We start from the raw sequence: 15811 nt of genomic DNA on the forward strand, positions 1-15811 counted from the left end.
TTGTATGCACCCACAACACATAACAAACAATACTACAAAACCTACCTTTTGTAAATCCAGCAATATTATATACCTTATAACCTGCAATACCTGTAACATAAAATACATAAACAAGTTTATTGCTTGGACAAACAAGCAATAAACTACACCTGAGACTAAATCAACACAGATCAGACATCAACAACTACCTATATAGACACAGTAATAATATGGAACAAGAAATAGAATATATGCATTTTCAATCACACAGCTTCACTAATATATACATATCCATTCTAGCGCATATTAGTAACACCAACATTAGAACTAAACAAGAAGAACTATTTATGTTAAAATTAAAAACCTTATATACCCATATGGTCTAAATAATAAATTCAACCATAAAATTATTACCAACAACTTAACAGACTGTTGTATATGTGACAAATTCAATATAATTAAATTCCACAACAAACCACACAAACGTTCTAAAATATCTAAAAATACCAACATTAAACATAAGCCTATTCTAGGCAATTTTGATGCCACCCTTAAAGACTGGGACAAAAATAATATAGATGTACAATATATACATAATTTACTTTTCAGCACTAAACACAGTATACTGAAAGCACTACACAGGTTCATACACACATTCAACTTAGAGTTCAAACATCTCTTTCATATAATAGACGATATTTGTAAATTCAGTCTAAAAAACCTACGCACTACAACAAATGAATCAATCATAATCTTAAACTTCAATAGCAAAATAATGGACAACATAAATATTAATAAACTTATTAATCATCATAATTACCTGCTTCCTAATACCAGCCAAAGCAATATAAAAGTTCGATATAAATATAAGAAACTTTTTGGAATATTAGCCTGTAACTACAAATCCATAGCAACAAATTTAATATCCTATAATACAGACATCAACAACTGCATATGCAAGCATAGTAACGTGCAACAATATATTGATCCAGACCATGGACACATCATCACTTGTAATTTAAACATAGTTACAGACCCATTGCTCAGATATATACTATCACAAGGATTCAAATTCAGGCCATGTACCAAAATAAATCTAACCACTTTCAATAAACAACTATATCAAGACCTGTTAAACTACTGCTTTCAACAAGCTTACAAACATAACACACCTATAGAGGCATACCATATGTGGATTAGCCATACATTCACTCTATTAAAACAAAAATATGCATCACCTAGTTCAAATATATATAACCAGCACAAATATCATAACTTAGCTAAATTAAAACATAAACTGCTAGAAATACACAAAAACTTCATCATCACACTTTTAGATAAAGCAGCAAACAATCATGCATTTATTTGCAACTCTTTTTATGCACATATCTTGATAACTGAACTTAACTCCAGCAATACATACAAGCCTATATCCAGTGCCTGCAATATCATTACAAAAAAACTCATAGCCTTCAATAAAAAACTAAAGCTGAACATTAGCATTAGTAGAGGCATTTGATGCAAGAAAGCAAGCTTATGCAGCATCAGCCAAAAAAAAAAAAAAAAAAACCACTCCCACTTCACCCCTCTGTTCATTCGAAATACCTGTCCAGCTGAGCCTTAAACTTATTTAGGCTATCAACTTCCATGACAAGGGATGGAAGTCTCTTCCACCAACCAACCACCCGCTGGCTAAAAGCAAATTTCCGCACATCTATCCGACATCTGTCTTTCCTCAATTTGAATTTATGCCCTCTCAGGTGCTTATTCTGAGCAAGAGGAAGAATCCCATCAGCATTGAGCATGCTCAAACCATTCAAGGCTTTATACACCTCTATCAGATCACCTCGCTGGTGCCTAGTCTCCAGACACTGTAATTTGCAAAACTGAAGCCTTTCTTCTTAAGCGCACCCCTTTGTTCCATTCACTAATCTTGTTGCCCTTCTCTGTACTCGTTCCAGCAGCTCTGCATCATTCTTGAAATGAGGCCTCCAGACCTGTATACAGTACTCTAGGTGTGGCCTGACCATTGCCTTATACAAGGGAATAATCACCTCCTTATCCCTGCTAGAAAAATTCCTATATATCATTGACAATACACAATGAGCTACCCTTGCAGCCCGTCTGCACTGCTCAGAAAACTTCATATCTGCCTGCACAACCACCCCCAGGTCCCTTTCATTCTCTACCACTGTCAGTGTAGTACCACAGAGTTGATACGTTCCTCTGAGGTTGCTGTTTCCCATATGTAGTACTTAACATTTGTCAATGTTAAACTTCATTTGCCACCTCTCAGCCCATCTGCTCAACCTTTCCAGATTCTGTTGCAGCAGCATAGTGTCGGTAGTGTCCTTGACAACCCTGCCAACCTTCGTATCGTCTGCAAACTTGGACATTAAGCTTGATATACCATCATCAATATCATTTATAAGTACAGAAAACAATAATGGACCCAACACTGAACCCTGAGGGACTCCACTGATAACATTAGTTCACGATAAGCAGTGTCCATTGATTGCCACTCTGTCTTCTCCCCCTCAACCACCCCTTTATCCATAGCAGCAATTTGCCCCCAATGCCACACTGCTCCAATTTGTGCAGCAGTCTTCCATGTGCAACAGTATCAAAAGCCTTTCTAAGATCCAAGTATATAATATCAAAGTTATTCCCTGCATCCAGTTCTTTTGCGACTGCATCATAGTATCCAATCAAATTGTTCAAGCAAGACTCCCCCTTAACAAAACCATGCTGTGTCCGAGCTATAACTGAAGTCTTTTCTAGATGATCCTGCAGTGCTTCTGTAACCAGTGCCTCCATTAATTTTCCTGGAACAGAAGTTAAACTCACAGGTCTATAAATACTTGTGTCAGCCTTTGATCCTCCTTTGTGAATTGGGGTCACATTTGCACATCTCCAGTCTGTGGGTACCTCCCCTGAGTCCAAGGAAGCTCTCATAATTATGGCTAAGGGTTTGCTTACTTCCTTTGCTGCCTCCTTTAATATAACTGGGTAGATCCCATCCACCCCAGGTGCCATTCTTGTCTTTATCTTCAACAATATCTCCTCCACTTTACTCTCAGTTATTAAAAGATTCTCTAGCTTACTGCCAGAGTTGAATACACCTCTGGTATTCCCCTCGCTGAATAACTCATCATGTGTGAATGTCGATGCAAAATATTCATTTAGTTTGTTAGCTACCTGAGCAGGATCATCAACAGTTGACCCATCGATATCAAGTGGACCAATCTGATTCATCCCCTTCCTTCTAGAGTTTACATAAGTAAAGAACTCTTTGCTGTTTTTCTTTGCATCCCTTGCCAAACATTTCTCGTAATCTGCCTTCGCCTGCCTAACCTACTTTGTAACTTGGTTGCATATCAACTTGTATCTATCATAGGCTTCTGTGTCATTTGTTAATTTGTATGTATCCCATGCATTTTTCTTCTCTGCCATATGTCTCATTAGTTCATCTGACATCCATTTAGGCCTAAACCTTGAACAATATTTCTTAGTTGGTATGTAAAGCCTAGTAGCTTCCAAGGTAAGTTCTTTGAATGCTTCCGATTTTGAATTTGCTGTTGGTAACATCATCAGTTGGTCCCACTGTATAGAATTTAAATACTGTCTCAGACCATCATAGTTGCCTCTACAAAAGCAAAAACCCTTTCCTTTACCCCTGATAATAGTTACCTCTTTGAGTAAATCCCACTTCAGCACACTGTGATCACTTCCACCTAGTGGTTCATTTATCTGCAGATTCTTAATGCATGAAGAATCACTACTGATAATCAGATCAAGAGTATTACTCCCTCTAGTTGCCTCCCGAACATGCTGATGTAGAAAACAATCATCCAATAAATCCACAAAAGCCTTGCTAGTGTGTGAGTGACCAGCCCCCAAATTCCAGTCAATATCTGTGAAATTAAAATCCCCCATTATAAGACTCTCTGATTTACTGGCCCACTCTATTTCCCTGTACAGTTTCTCATTATACTCATCAGAGTCATTAGGCCTGTAGCACACTCCTACTCTCAATTTTGATCTCCCAATGCTTATGTCACACCAAACTGACTCGACACTGCACTGCACTGTCCAGCGATGTCGACTGGCTTCACTTCCTTGGATTTTATGTGTTTCTTAACTAATAGCATAACCCCTCCTCCCTTCCTATCCTGGCTATCCTTTCTGTAGACTTTGTACTCCCCAAATTCCAGTTCTGCATTCCTTATATCTGTGTAACACCACGTCTCTGATATCCCAACAATATCTGCCTTTTGATGTTTTGAGAAATACCTCAAATTCATCAAATTTATTTACTAAATTTATCAAATTTATTTACTGCAATTAACGATTACAGCTTACCTTATATATACTTCATTCCAAAATTTCACAAAAAACCCATAGGTTTCAGATTCATAATCTCCTTCAAAAATAGTTATGTACACAAACCAGGAAAAACACTTGAACAACTACTGCAACCACTCTTAAAAAACATACATAACAGTAGAATCATAGGCAACAACCTACCAGTATTAAATTTCTTGCAGAATAATAATGTTACCAATATACAAACCTTTGACTTCCACAGCCTATTTACAAGTATCAACCAAACCAAACTAAAAATAGTACTCAAAGATATTTATGCTAAATATAAAGAGTATATAACCTTATTCCCTTGTATAAGGCAATGGTTAGGCCACATCTTGAGTACTGTATACAGGTCTGGAGGCCTCATTTCAAGAAGGATGTAGAGCTGCTGGAACGGGTACAGAGAAGGGCAACAAGATTAGTGAATGGAACAAAGGGTTGCTCTTACGAAGAAAGGCTTAAGTTTTGCAAATTACAGAGTCTGGAGACTAGGCACCGGCAAGGTGATCTGATAGAGGTGTATAAGGCTTTGAATGGTTTGAGCATGCTGAATGCCAATGGGATTCTTCATCTTGCTCAGAATAATCAGCTCAGAGGGCATAAATTCAAATTGAGGAAGGACGGATGTCGGATAGATGTGTGGAAATTTGCCTTTGGCCAGCGGGTGGTTGGTTGGTGGAACCGACTTCCATCACTTGTTGTTGAAGTTGATAGCCTAAACAAATTTAAGGCTCAACTGGACAGGTATTTCGAGCGAACGGAGGGGTGAAATGGGAGTGGTGTGTTTTTTTTTTTTTTTTTTGTTTTTTTTTGCTGATGCTAAATAAGCTTGCTTTCTTGCATCATATGCCTCTACTAATGCTAATGCTAACCTGCAATACCTATTACTGGAACAACCTACTGAACTTGTGTATCTCCAATAATTTTGTATACGACGGTAAAACAGTGTATCAACAAACCAATGGAACACCTATGGGCAGCCCTGCCTCATGCATAATAGCCAACCTATATCTATATTGGTCAGAAATCTCATTTCCACAGGACCTTAACCTCTACAGATATATAGATGACCTCATAGTGATCAGCTGCCCTAATTTCATCAAGGATTATGGACACTTATACCCCAACGAACTCATACTGGAAAAAACAAATAACAATGATACTACAGCCCATTTCCTGGATCTGAATATTAAGTTAAAGAAGAACATAGCCACCATCAACCTGTACAACAAACGTGATGCATTCAACTTTAATATAGTCAACCTCACACAATGGAATTCCAATATTTCCAAAGGAGTACATGCCAACATTATTCTAGTGCAAAGCATCAGAATAGCAACTATTTGCAACAATAATGAAACAGCTATTGATAGCATCTTAAGCCCTTAACATCTTAAGGCACAAAAAACTAAAGGATATTAATATAAATAGCATTATCGGTAAATAATTATTCCCATACACATCATATAGTGTAAATACAATACACTAGACCTCTGTGGTGTCTTGCAGTCTAGAAAACTCGTACCTACCAATTGGCCTAACACAGTGTATTAATCTTGTAATTATATTTAAGCTTAACTTTATTTCATTATACCACTCATTTACACAACTGACCTTAAATACATGATGCCACTCCCAGACATTCGTTCAGGGTCCTAACTATAGGAATGGATTTGCAACCCCAAACTACCCGAGCCCAACTACTTATCTCTACCATAATCATCTTTCTACTTTACTAGCCTCTACTTCTTCGGACTTGTCTGGTTTCAAGACAAGGGGGGGTGGGGAACATATATATAGCCTTCTTTTATAAAAATTCTTTCTCACCTTCCTTTTATTGTCACATATTGAAAACCATTTGTATTGCATAATAAAACTTTAATGGCAGAATAGTGAGTCACTCTTTATCTATTTAGAAAGGTTCAAATCTGATTAGTGATGTGAGGAACATATTTATTTAGACATTATAAGTGGAGCCTAGTTAGCTTAAGTCAGGTTGAGCTAGAGGATTTTTCTTAGATTTTATCAGTCCAAAAAACTTCCTGGCAGACATAGTTGGCAGTTGAATTGGGCATCACAGAGTAAACACTTGTTTCAGATAGTTCTAGTGGATGATAAGAGTTTTGGTTAAAAGTCTTGTGGATTAATTTTTGTTTTTGTTTAATTTCTTTAATATTTTCTAACTTTAATTTTGGTAATTTCATTTTAAGAAGTTATTTCTATAATATTTTGTAAATTTATTTCTTACCTTTTGTAATTCTATTTCTCAGTAATAGATAAATTCTGGCTACCTGTGTTAATTATTGTAATATTTTGTGAAGTAATATTTTATCCTGAAAGAGGCCTCTGAGGTCGGGAAAACTCATATCTAGGAAATAAACTCATACACCGACCATTGAACAAAATTTTTACAAATAGTATAAAAACAAATTATTTACAATAAACTAATAATTGTATGTTGCGGAATACTAAAAACTGTAATAAAAATCGTTTTGGATCGTGCACACGGATACGGGGAGTGTAAATGGCTCGAGGGTTTACGGATTGGTTCATCCAGTAAGAATACCATGAATAGAGATAGAGGCATGCGTATTCATCCCATTTTTGAAACAATTGTATTAAGTTCGGATGAACGATTTTATTTGCCACGTACCCAAGACATTTCCGCTTCCGGTTCTGACCATGTGCTGATTGAACCACATGGAGAAATACCACGTGTGGAGGTACCGTGAACCTGCTATTTAAGGAGATGTTGCAGAAAGTCATATTACTGTTGAAGAAGAGAGCTGACGCTCTCGAAAGCTCCAGGTTTTTAGCGCTTTTAATTTTATATTTTAGCTTATTTTATGGTAAACGATTTTTATTACAGTTTTTAGTATTCCGCAACATACAATTATTAGTTTATTGTAAATAATTTGTTTTTATACTATTTGTAAAAATTTTAGTTACAGTAAAAATTTTGTTCAATGGTCGGTGTATGAGTTTATTTCCTAGATATAAGTAATATTTTTATTATTATTATTATTATTCTTCCTCCCTTAATAATGGTTGCTACACCATCCATTTTAAATGCTTTGTTACATTGAATACATGCCACAGACTATATAAGCAATTAACTCATGACTCATAAAGGAATGACCATCAGTGATTTCCTTATGAGTCATGAATTCATTGCCCATATAGCCTGTAGCACGTATTCCAAGGTCAACCTAGTAGATAATACTAGCTCACCTAATATTTCTCTTTTTTTTTTTTTTTTTTTTTTCTGGTACCAATGTAAGGCATGTACTTGATCTTAAATTAAAACTTAATGTGTTACTAGATAAAATTGAGTCACTGAAAAAAACGAATGGATCTAGTGTCTAGATCCCCTCGCTTTTTCAGTGATTCTAGCATCTATGAACAGTAAACAGTAAAAGAACTAGTGTGAACTGTGTATACAGTAATGTTAGGAGTGTTGTCAATAAAATGACTGAATTCAAAATCCTAGTTAGGACAACTAACAGTGAAATAATGACTAACAAATAAACGACTTTCACTATGGCATGTATTTAGGAAAGATAGGCAAGATTGAGGGGCAGAGGATTCTTTGCTTCTTATCAAAAACGCAGATTGAGCACAATAAAAGCTTACCCAGATTCAGAACTTATGCCATCATAGAATCTACTTGATATGAGATAGGTTGAAAACAAAGGTAAAATGAGAGTTCTGTAGACCAGAAGATTGTGAAGAGTATGATGAAAGTCTCTACATGCAGATGGAATGGGCAAGGAAGTTGAATGCCTCTTGTTATGGGTAATTGTAATTTGTCTCTTATTGATTGGAGAAAGTGGGAGGAAAACCCATTCTGGAGGACAAAATTTTGAAATCTGCTGGGTGATTGTTATTTGTATCAGCATGTTAGGAAAACTACTAATGACGAGAATATTCCAAACATGGTCACACCCATGATCCAGGTAACATAAGGACTGACAGTGTAGGAACCCTTAGTAGAGGTTTATCTCACAATTCTAAGTTAGCCAATAAAGAAGGAGATTGTAGTTGTTAAATATAAAGCATGGGCTTTAATATCAGAAAAGGAAACTGTGACAGTTAAAAAAAAGCACAGCCTCCTTTCCTGAATAGAAGCCCAGTTTATGACCTCTATAAGCTGAGCATAGTAGCACAATGAGAATGAATACATTAGAATTATGGAATTCCTTTAAAGCAGTATTTACAGTAGAGACAATAATGCATAATACCAGTAAGGAAATATAGCACAAAGAGAATGCTGAGATGGATGAATAATGAGCTAGCCAATTAATAAAGTAGAAAAAGATGTTATTATTATATTAATACCACAGAAAACAACCACGTAACGTCCTTCCCTACTATATGAGAAAAAGATGGCCACGTTAAAGAGAGATGACAAGTACTGACTCCTATAATGGTTACATATTTATCTGTAATAGTACTACAGAAATTGTATGCTTGCAAAAGCCCATTATGCAAATAACTGGCTAAGATAGCAAAGAATGAAGCCAAGGAATTGTTCGCAATGGAATACAAGAGAAAGGAATGAATCAGATCAGGCCTTAAACCAAAATGATGGGCAGGGGAAATATTTAACTGGGCTGATGTTGCTTGCAAATTTAGTTTTGCATTATCATTATTTGTTTATGTTAATTTATATTATTTGGGATTCTAAATGATATATACTGAAGGTTTAGTGTCAGAAAATGTTAACTACAAAACCATTTTGTAGTAAATGTTTCTATAATTAACCAAGAAAACATCATTTTACATTTTCTTGGTTTACCGTAAATGTGCTTATAGCCCAAGCTAACTTGTAAACTACCTACCGAAATACATTTCTATGACATGATATGCACTGTTATTTGTATAAAGTTAAACTAAAGTTGTCTCAAAGCAAAAATGCAATTTTGTAGTTAATGTTGTCTGACACTAACCCCATGATACTAAAATTGCAACAAAGTCAATCTGATTGACTCACATATATCGTAAAAATGAGTAGGGCTGTGATATGTATTAGTGAATAGTGCCACTTTTGGATGTTTTCACAGTGCCCATCTACTGCTTCCTTAGATTTCTCTCCCCTACCCTGAATAACAAAGCCATCCCAGGGAGCAGTGCCACCTGGTAATGCTACACTAGCAATAATGAGTAATGCTACACTAGCAATATGTGTTTAAGGTTCAAAAGATGGTTATTGATTTGGACTTTAATTTCTGTAGATTGCCATTTTCAGCTTGAAATGTTTTGCTCTCTTTATTGTATATTAGTAGTTAATTCATTAATATTAGTGTAGAATAAATAACCTAAATAACAAGAGACTGGAAACTGTCTACATAATGTAATTCTAACAAATAAATATTGTTTAACATAATTCATTAACTGTGTGCAGTGTTTGTTTGTTTTTATGTACAGTTTGCAGAACATCCCTTCCAAGTTAGGAAAGAAAAGGCTGTCAGTAATAACTCCACACCAGAGTTTTCTGAAATGTTTGGTCAGAATCATGATGATATAATGAAAGCTCTTCTTGCCCATGAACAGAAAGGTGTTGGGTCACAACCTGTAATTCCTGGGAGAGGAAGTGGAGAAGAAAGTGACACAAGTGAATCAGATGAGGAAATGAAACATCCAGAACCGTTACTCTCAGCAGGTGCGAACAGCTTTTGTAAAAAATTTCATTTAATATTTTTCACTATTTAAACGATTTGATTAATTTTATTTGGCTGTCAGGTAATATTTTTTGTATATATATATATATATTTTTTTTTATGAAAAGGTGAATATAACAAGTACTTCTCATCTTAAAATATCACCAGGGCATCACATAAAAAATCTAAAGATTGCTCTTTTGTGGATATGAAATACGATTAGCACAACTTAGCTAACCACTTAAACAGTTTGGTGACGTTTTGTTACTTGTCATCAGACTGGGTAGGATTGCTGTGAAATGGAACACTACTGGGACTAAAACTACTTTTCCATTCCAAGTATATTAATATTACAAAGTTAATTTTAAATAACTTTAATATACCTGTTAAAGAGTAACAAACAATAATGGAAAAGTATTACTGTTTATTTTCAAACTCATCAAACATTATCACAAACAGTCTGTGTGCCGCTTACCAGTGGGAAGTAGGCACCAGCAGCATGCTTCCCATTGGTAAGAAGAAGTGCTCCAGGCCATCTTGTGAACAAGTGCAATTTCAGTCCTCTGTTAGTATGAATCTCTATTCACTAGGGATTCATAGCAACAAAAAGAACAGTGCCCTGTCAGTATTTCTGTGGCCAATAGGTCATTTCTCAGTCTGCTTAAGGTAGGAATTCGTTATTTGAATTTCATATGGCTTCAGCACTTTTAATTTGTTACTGTGAATAGGTCATTTCTCAGTCTGCTTAAGGTAGGAATTCGTTATTTGAATTTCATATGGCTTCAGCACTTTTAATTTGTTACTGTGTACTCCTAGTTACAATAATTCAGTTCTTAGTTCCAGGTGGTATGTTTAAATAATTCATATTATTAACAAGGGATAGATGCAACATCATTAATTATCCAAATTCCCCTTCCTCAGCTCTACTACTTTGTTCGTTTAAGGCAAAAGCTGAAGCATTGTTTATTTTATTTTTTTTTTAGTTTAATTGTATGCTTAAATTTGTCTATGCTGAAACATGGAGAAACAGAAAGTAAGAAAACTTCCTATGATCCAATTTAAACTCTTTCTCAGTAATTTGAATTTATGGCCACTAGTTCTGGAATCATACATGATACTGAAAATTTCACCTTCATTCATATACCACCCCTTCCCAGAGTCTTATAGACTTTAATCAGGTCCCCTCTAGGGTGTCTGGATGCCAAACTTAATAGCCCACATATTCAAAGTCCTTTTTCATATGAGTTCTCTTTTGCCATCTCATCAAGCAGGTTGCCTGCATTTGGGCTCTTTTAAGGCTTGAAGTCTTTTGTTTTAGGTGCAGTCTCTCCATACTGAGAGATTGCAATCTCCATGTGGAGATTGCACCTAAAACAAAACAAAAAGTATTCTAAGTGCAGTTTTACAAATTGTCTTGCAGTGGAATTGTGACTTCACTATTTCTACAAACAAATGTTTGCTAAATCATCAATAGGACCCTGTGCACCTTCCTTGCCACCTGTCTACACTGCTTGGGGAACTTTGTGTTCACCCATTTTGTAACTCCTAAATCTCTTCTGTTTTTATTTCATCTCCACCAAGTATATCAGTTGTTTTGGGTTGCTCTTCCCAAAGTGTAAAACCTTGCAATTGCCACCTTAAAACATGACTACCACTTCTGACAATTCTTGAAGCCCATCCAAATCAACTTGAACTGCTGCTTGGCATTCTCAGTCACCACTCTCCCAGTTGTCACATCATCTGCAAATTTTGACATAACACCTATCGCTTTGTCAGTGTCATTTATGAAAACCAGAAAGAACGGTGGTTCCAAAACCAAATCTTGGGGGGGGGGGGGAAATACTCCTAATTAAACCAATCTGGAGAGTACCGATTAACCACTTTTGTCCTTCATTTGCCCTGCAATCTGAGGCTTACCTGTGATTCCATTCCAGTATGTTCCAGCTTATACAGTAAGTGACCTCTTGTGAGGGATTGAGTCAAGTGCATTGCTAAATTCCAAATAAACAATGTCGAAATTATTTCCTACATCTAGCTCATGAAAAGCTCTGTCGAAATAGCCTAACCAGATTAGTTAAACATGATTTCCTGTAATAAAACCATGTTGTGTATCCATTATAATTCCCTTTCTATCTGAATGTCTTCATATTTCATTCTTTATCATCCATCATTTTCCTTATTGCTGAAGTCAGACTGACTGCTCTGTAGTTATCCACTTTACTCTTAGAACCACCTTTATACACTGGTGTTCAAAGAAAATGCTTCACCTAGGAATTTCACATTTCTAACCCTTTTTGCAATGGTATGTTACATTAATGACTAGCATCACAAATAGAAATATAAACAAAAGATATTTATTAGTAGTTAAGGCAAAGCTAAGTAATATTTGACAGGTGCTCTCAAAATATTCCAAAATGAGCATTTGCAACCTTTATATAACAGTTTTGGTAAACACGACAATTATGGCTGAAATGTTATCTGATGCCCTCAATTTGCTTCAATTTATCATTTTAAATGGAAAACAAAATAAAAAGTTTACCAGGTGCAAACTAATATTTAGTTGAACTGCCTCTGGCCCTGATGACAACAGCACACCGTCAAAGCATTGACAAGATCAATTTCTGAAGATAATCAACTGATAGTTTGTAGTTCCAAACACTAATTATGGCTTCCTGAAGTTCACAAAGAGTCTTTGGTTTCTTTCTGGCAACTGCAGATTCCACATGATGCCAAAAGTTCTCTATAGGATTCAGGTCCTGGCTATTTCCTGGCCAGCTAACAGTTGTAATGGACCGTTCTTCCAACCATTTTTTCACCTGTAACAAATATAAACACATTACTGTCGAACCTCTAATGCAGAAATGAAGCTGAGGTAACTACAGGAGTGCTCACTTACACTTTTCGCCCGATGACAAGGAGCAGAGTCATCCTGAAAGATGCAGTTACTTGGCAAGTTGAAATGGTCTAAATGGTTGGCAGCAATTTGCCTTCCAATATAGCCAGGTATCCATTGGCATTTATGAAACCTTCTATAAACTGCTGGTGACCTACTCTGCGATACGAAACGCACCCCCATATCATTTGGCTGGTAGGGAATTTCACTGTAGACACCATACAGTCTGGATGGTATTCTTCACCACATCTACGGCAAATTGTTTGTCTCCCATCAGAGGCATGCAGGTTGAATTTCTTCTCATCTGAGAAAATAACTGACTTCCACTGCTCGGGGTCCATTTGACATGCTCCTTACACCAAATTAATCCGGCCTTTTTCATTTTTTGTGTGAGGAGGATCTTCTTCTTAGGACAACAGGCTACAAGTCCATTTTTGGAGAGGCATCTTACTGCACTTGCTACCACTCCTGTATTTTCTTCCCATTCTCTTTTCAGCTCAGACAAAGAAGCTTTACGGTTTTTAAGGCATAGCTTCAAAATGCAGCTCTGTTGTGGCATAGAGACTCATTTGCATTTGGTTCCTTTTTTCCTATCAGCAGAACCAGTATTCTCGAATTTGGAAAGAAATCTACTCACTGTCAACTGATTACAAGACACTATAAGCAATATGACGAGAAGAACTTCCTTCCTCACACAAAGCACAATAACATTCTTGCAGAGCGTGCTTATATAACTGAAAGTAGCAGCTGATGAAATATTGCCATATACTTATGTCATTCAGACAACAATTACAATTTTAAGGGGTGATGTACTTTCTTTGAACACTAGTGTATATGTTGGCACTTCTCCAAATTCAAAAAAGTAATCGATCTTAAATATGACTGTTGGTTCACTAGTAGTTGTATATTTTTTAATGTCATCTTGGTAATGTTTATAACAATAAAAATTGTTTGTTTATCTTAAAAATTTCTTACCTTGGTTTTTTTTTTTTTTTTTTTTTTTTTAATTCCAAAATTTTACCGCTTTCATGACTGCATGTGTGCTTGTGTGATCAGTTCTTGGAATATGTATAGCCCTACAACAGTGAATTTATTTTCCTAATGCAGATGGGCTATAGGTAGTGAGTTGCTATGGCAGCATTTTCTGTGTAATGAGTTTCTTTGTGGATTTAAATTTTGTAAAAAAAACACTTGTACCCCTCGTATAACACGGTAGTTTGGTTCCTATAAAATCTCATGTAGTGTGAAACCGTGTTATGTGGGACTGCGAATCGGTACAAAGCTAACAAAAATACACCTTTTTTTATAACTATCAGAAACTAAATTTTTATTAAAAATAGTAATATCCAAATACTGAGTGCCTTTTCCATTTTCTCAATTATTAATGCTCTGGGACAAACTGTCATATTTGTGGAAATGAAAGATCCTGCAGCAACAGCAGTTCTAATTTTTATGTTCGTTTTTCTTTATGATCCAGATTGTTGCTTCATTTGAATTTAAACTTTCAGCAATGTATGATACCTTTCCCCATTTTTAAGATATTCCAAAATTTGTATCTCTGATTCTATGGAAAGTTTCTATTGAGCGGTGCTTTTTTACTTTCTTTAAGCATAATTTAGGTCTGGGATTTAATTCACAACAAAAAAATTATTCCAATACGATTCTTAAGAACAAAGTTTAGTAATACCCAGAAAAATTTATAAATGATCAAATAAAAACCAACCAAAATAACTTTACAAAAACCTTAAGTCATGAACTGCATGCTTTGAAGTCACAAATTTTTATGGTCTGTCTCAAACAAGCACAAGTTCAATAGCACAAAGCCTAACACGGGGATTTCCCTTTTTTTTTTTTTTTTTTTTTTTTTTTTTTTAGAACGAGTAGCAAGTCAACAGTGGGAATTCACAAAAAGAATGGAAATGTTGAAAAATTACATCCAACATAATATCACAGTTTCCCCTGCACAAAAGCTCATTTGATGCAGTAGTATCCACAACCCCTATTATATACATTGTTTATCAGAAATTCTGAGAGGGTATTCAATTTTGGCTTTTGTATGGTGAAATAAGACAACTGATACTAATTGGTACTAGTTTTTATTCCAATTTTTAACACCGAACACATCTGAAAATTTTTTTTTTTTTTTTTGCAGTTACTGACTTAGAGCAATATCATTAAGATAAATAGAAAAATTTAAATCTTGACATTGTCATGTCATGCTTATTATATCATTTGCACAGTAGACAAACTCGGAGATTTTAGTGGAAATAGTATAGGCTGCTAATATTATTATTATTTTGGATGTATATTATATGTCCTCTTATAGTTAAATTGATTTTTATTTACCCCAGATGTTCCTGAAATGGAAAGTGATGATGATGATGATGATGTCCCTATGATTACAATCGGAAATGAACGCATACGTTTGCAAAATGTCACACAAGAACATATTCAACGGATGACCAATAGTGAAAAAGATCTGTATATAAAGTTGACACAAGATGTGTATGCTCAAATGTATGAATAAAGAATTTTATTTATTGTTTAAATTCCATACATGATATTTTCACATGTTTATACCAATGTACATATAAATTTTTAAATTAAAATACCATTATTCATTAACGTGTATTTCCGGGAAAGTATATGTTGTGCTGTAATAAGGTATTGAATGAATATTTATTTACAGATAATGGTTTATAAAATGACATTTGCAATCACAGATGAAGAATATAGAAGGATGATAAAATAATATGTATAAATGTATTGTTAAAAACCATAATAATCTGTACAGAGGCTAGCCAAAAAAAAAATAAGAATAAGAATTTATTTATATTTTGGAAAAGCCTTTCTTCAAATATAACCAGAAACAAAAAAAAAATAATAATAAAAATCTAAATTAGCAGCTGGC

At 35.1% G+C, this 15811-nt stretch overlaps 1 protein-coding gene across 1 annotated transcript in view; it reads left to right on the forward strand.

The window, feature by feature from the left end:
* Positions 1-15427, forward strand: part of TfIIEalpha (transcription factor IIEalpha) — a 56145-nt gene extending 40718 nt beyond the window's left edge. Inside the window, exons 5-6 of the mRNA XM_090378977.1 lie at positions 9775-10009; positions 15252-15427. Of these exons, the coding sequence (XP_090235103.1) occupies positions 9775-10009; positions 15252-15427 (411 nt within the window). The remainder of the gene's footprint in view (positions 1-9774; positions 10010-15251) is intronic.
* The last annotated feature ends 384 nt before the right edge of the window (positions 15428-15811 follow it).

The sequence above is a fragment of the Mastigoproctus giganteus genome, chromosome 8 (assembly GCF_048544385.1).
Source record: "Mastigoproctus giganteus isolate SK-2022 chromosome 8, ASM4854438v1, whole genome shotgun sequence".
Lineage (NCBI taxonomy): Eukaryota > Metazoa > Arthropoda > Arachnida > Uropygi > Thelyphonidae > Mastigoproctus > Mastigoproctus giganteus.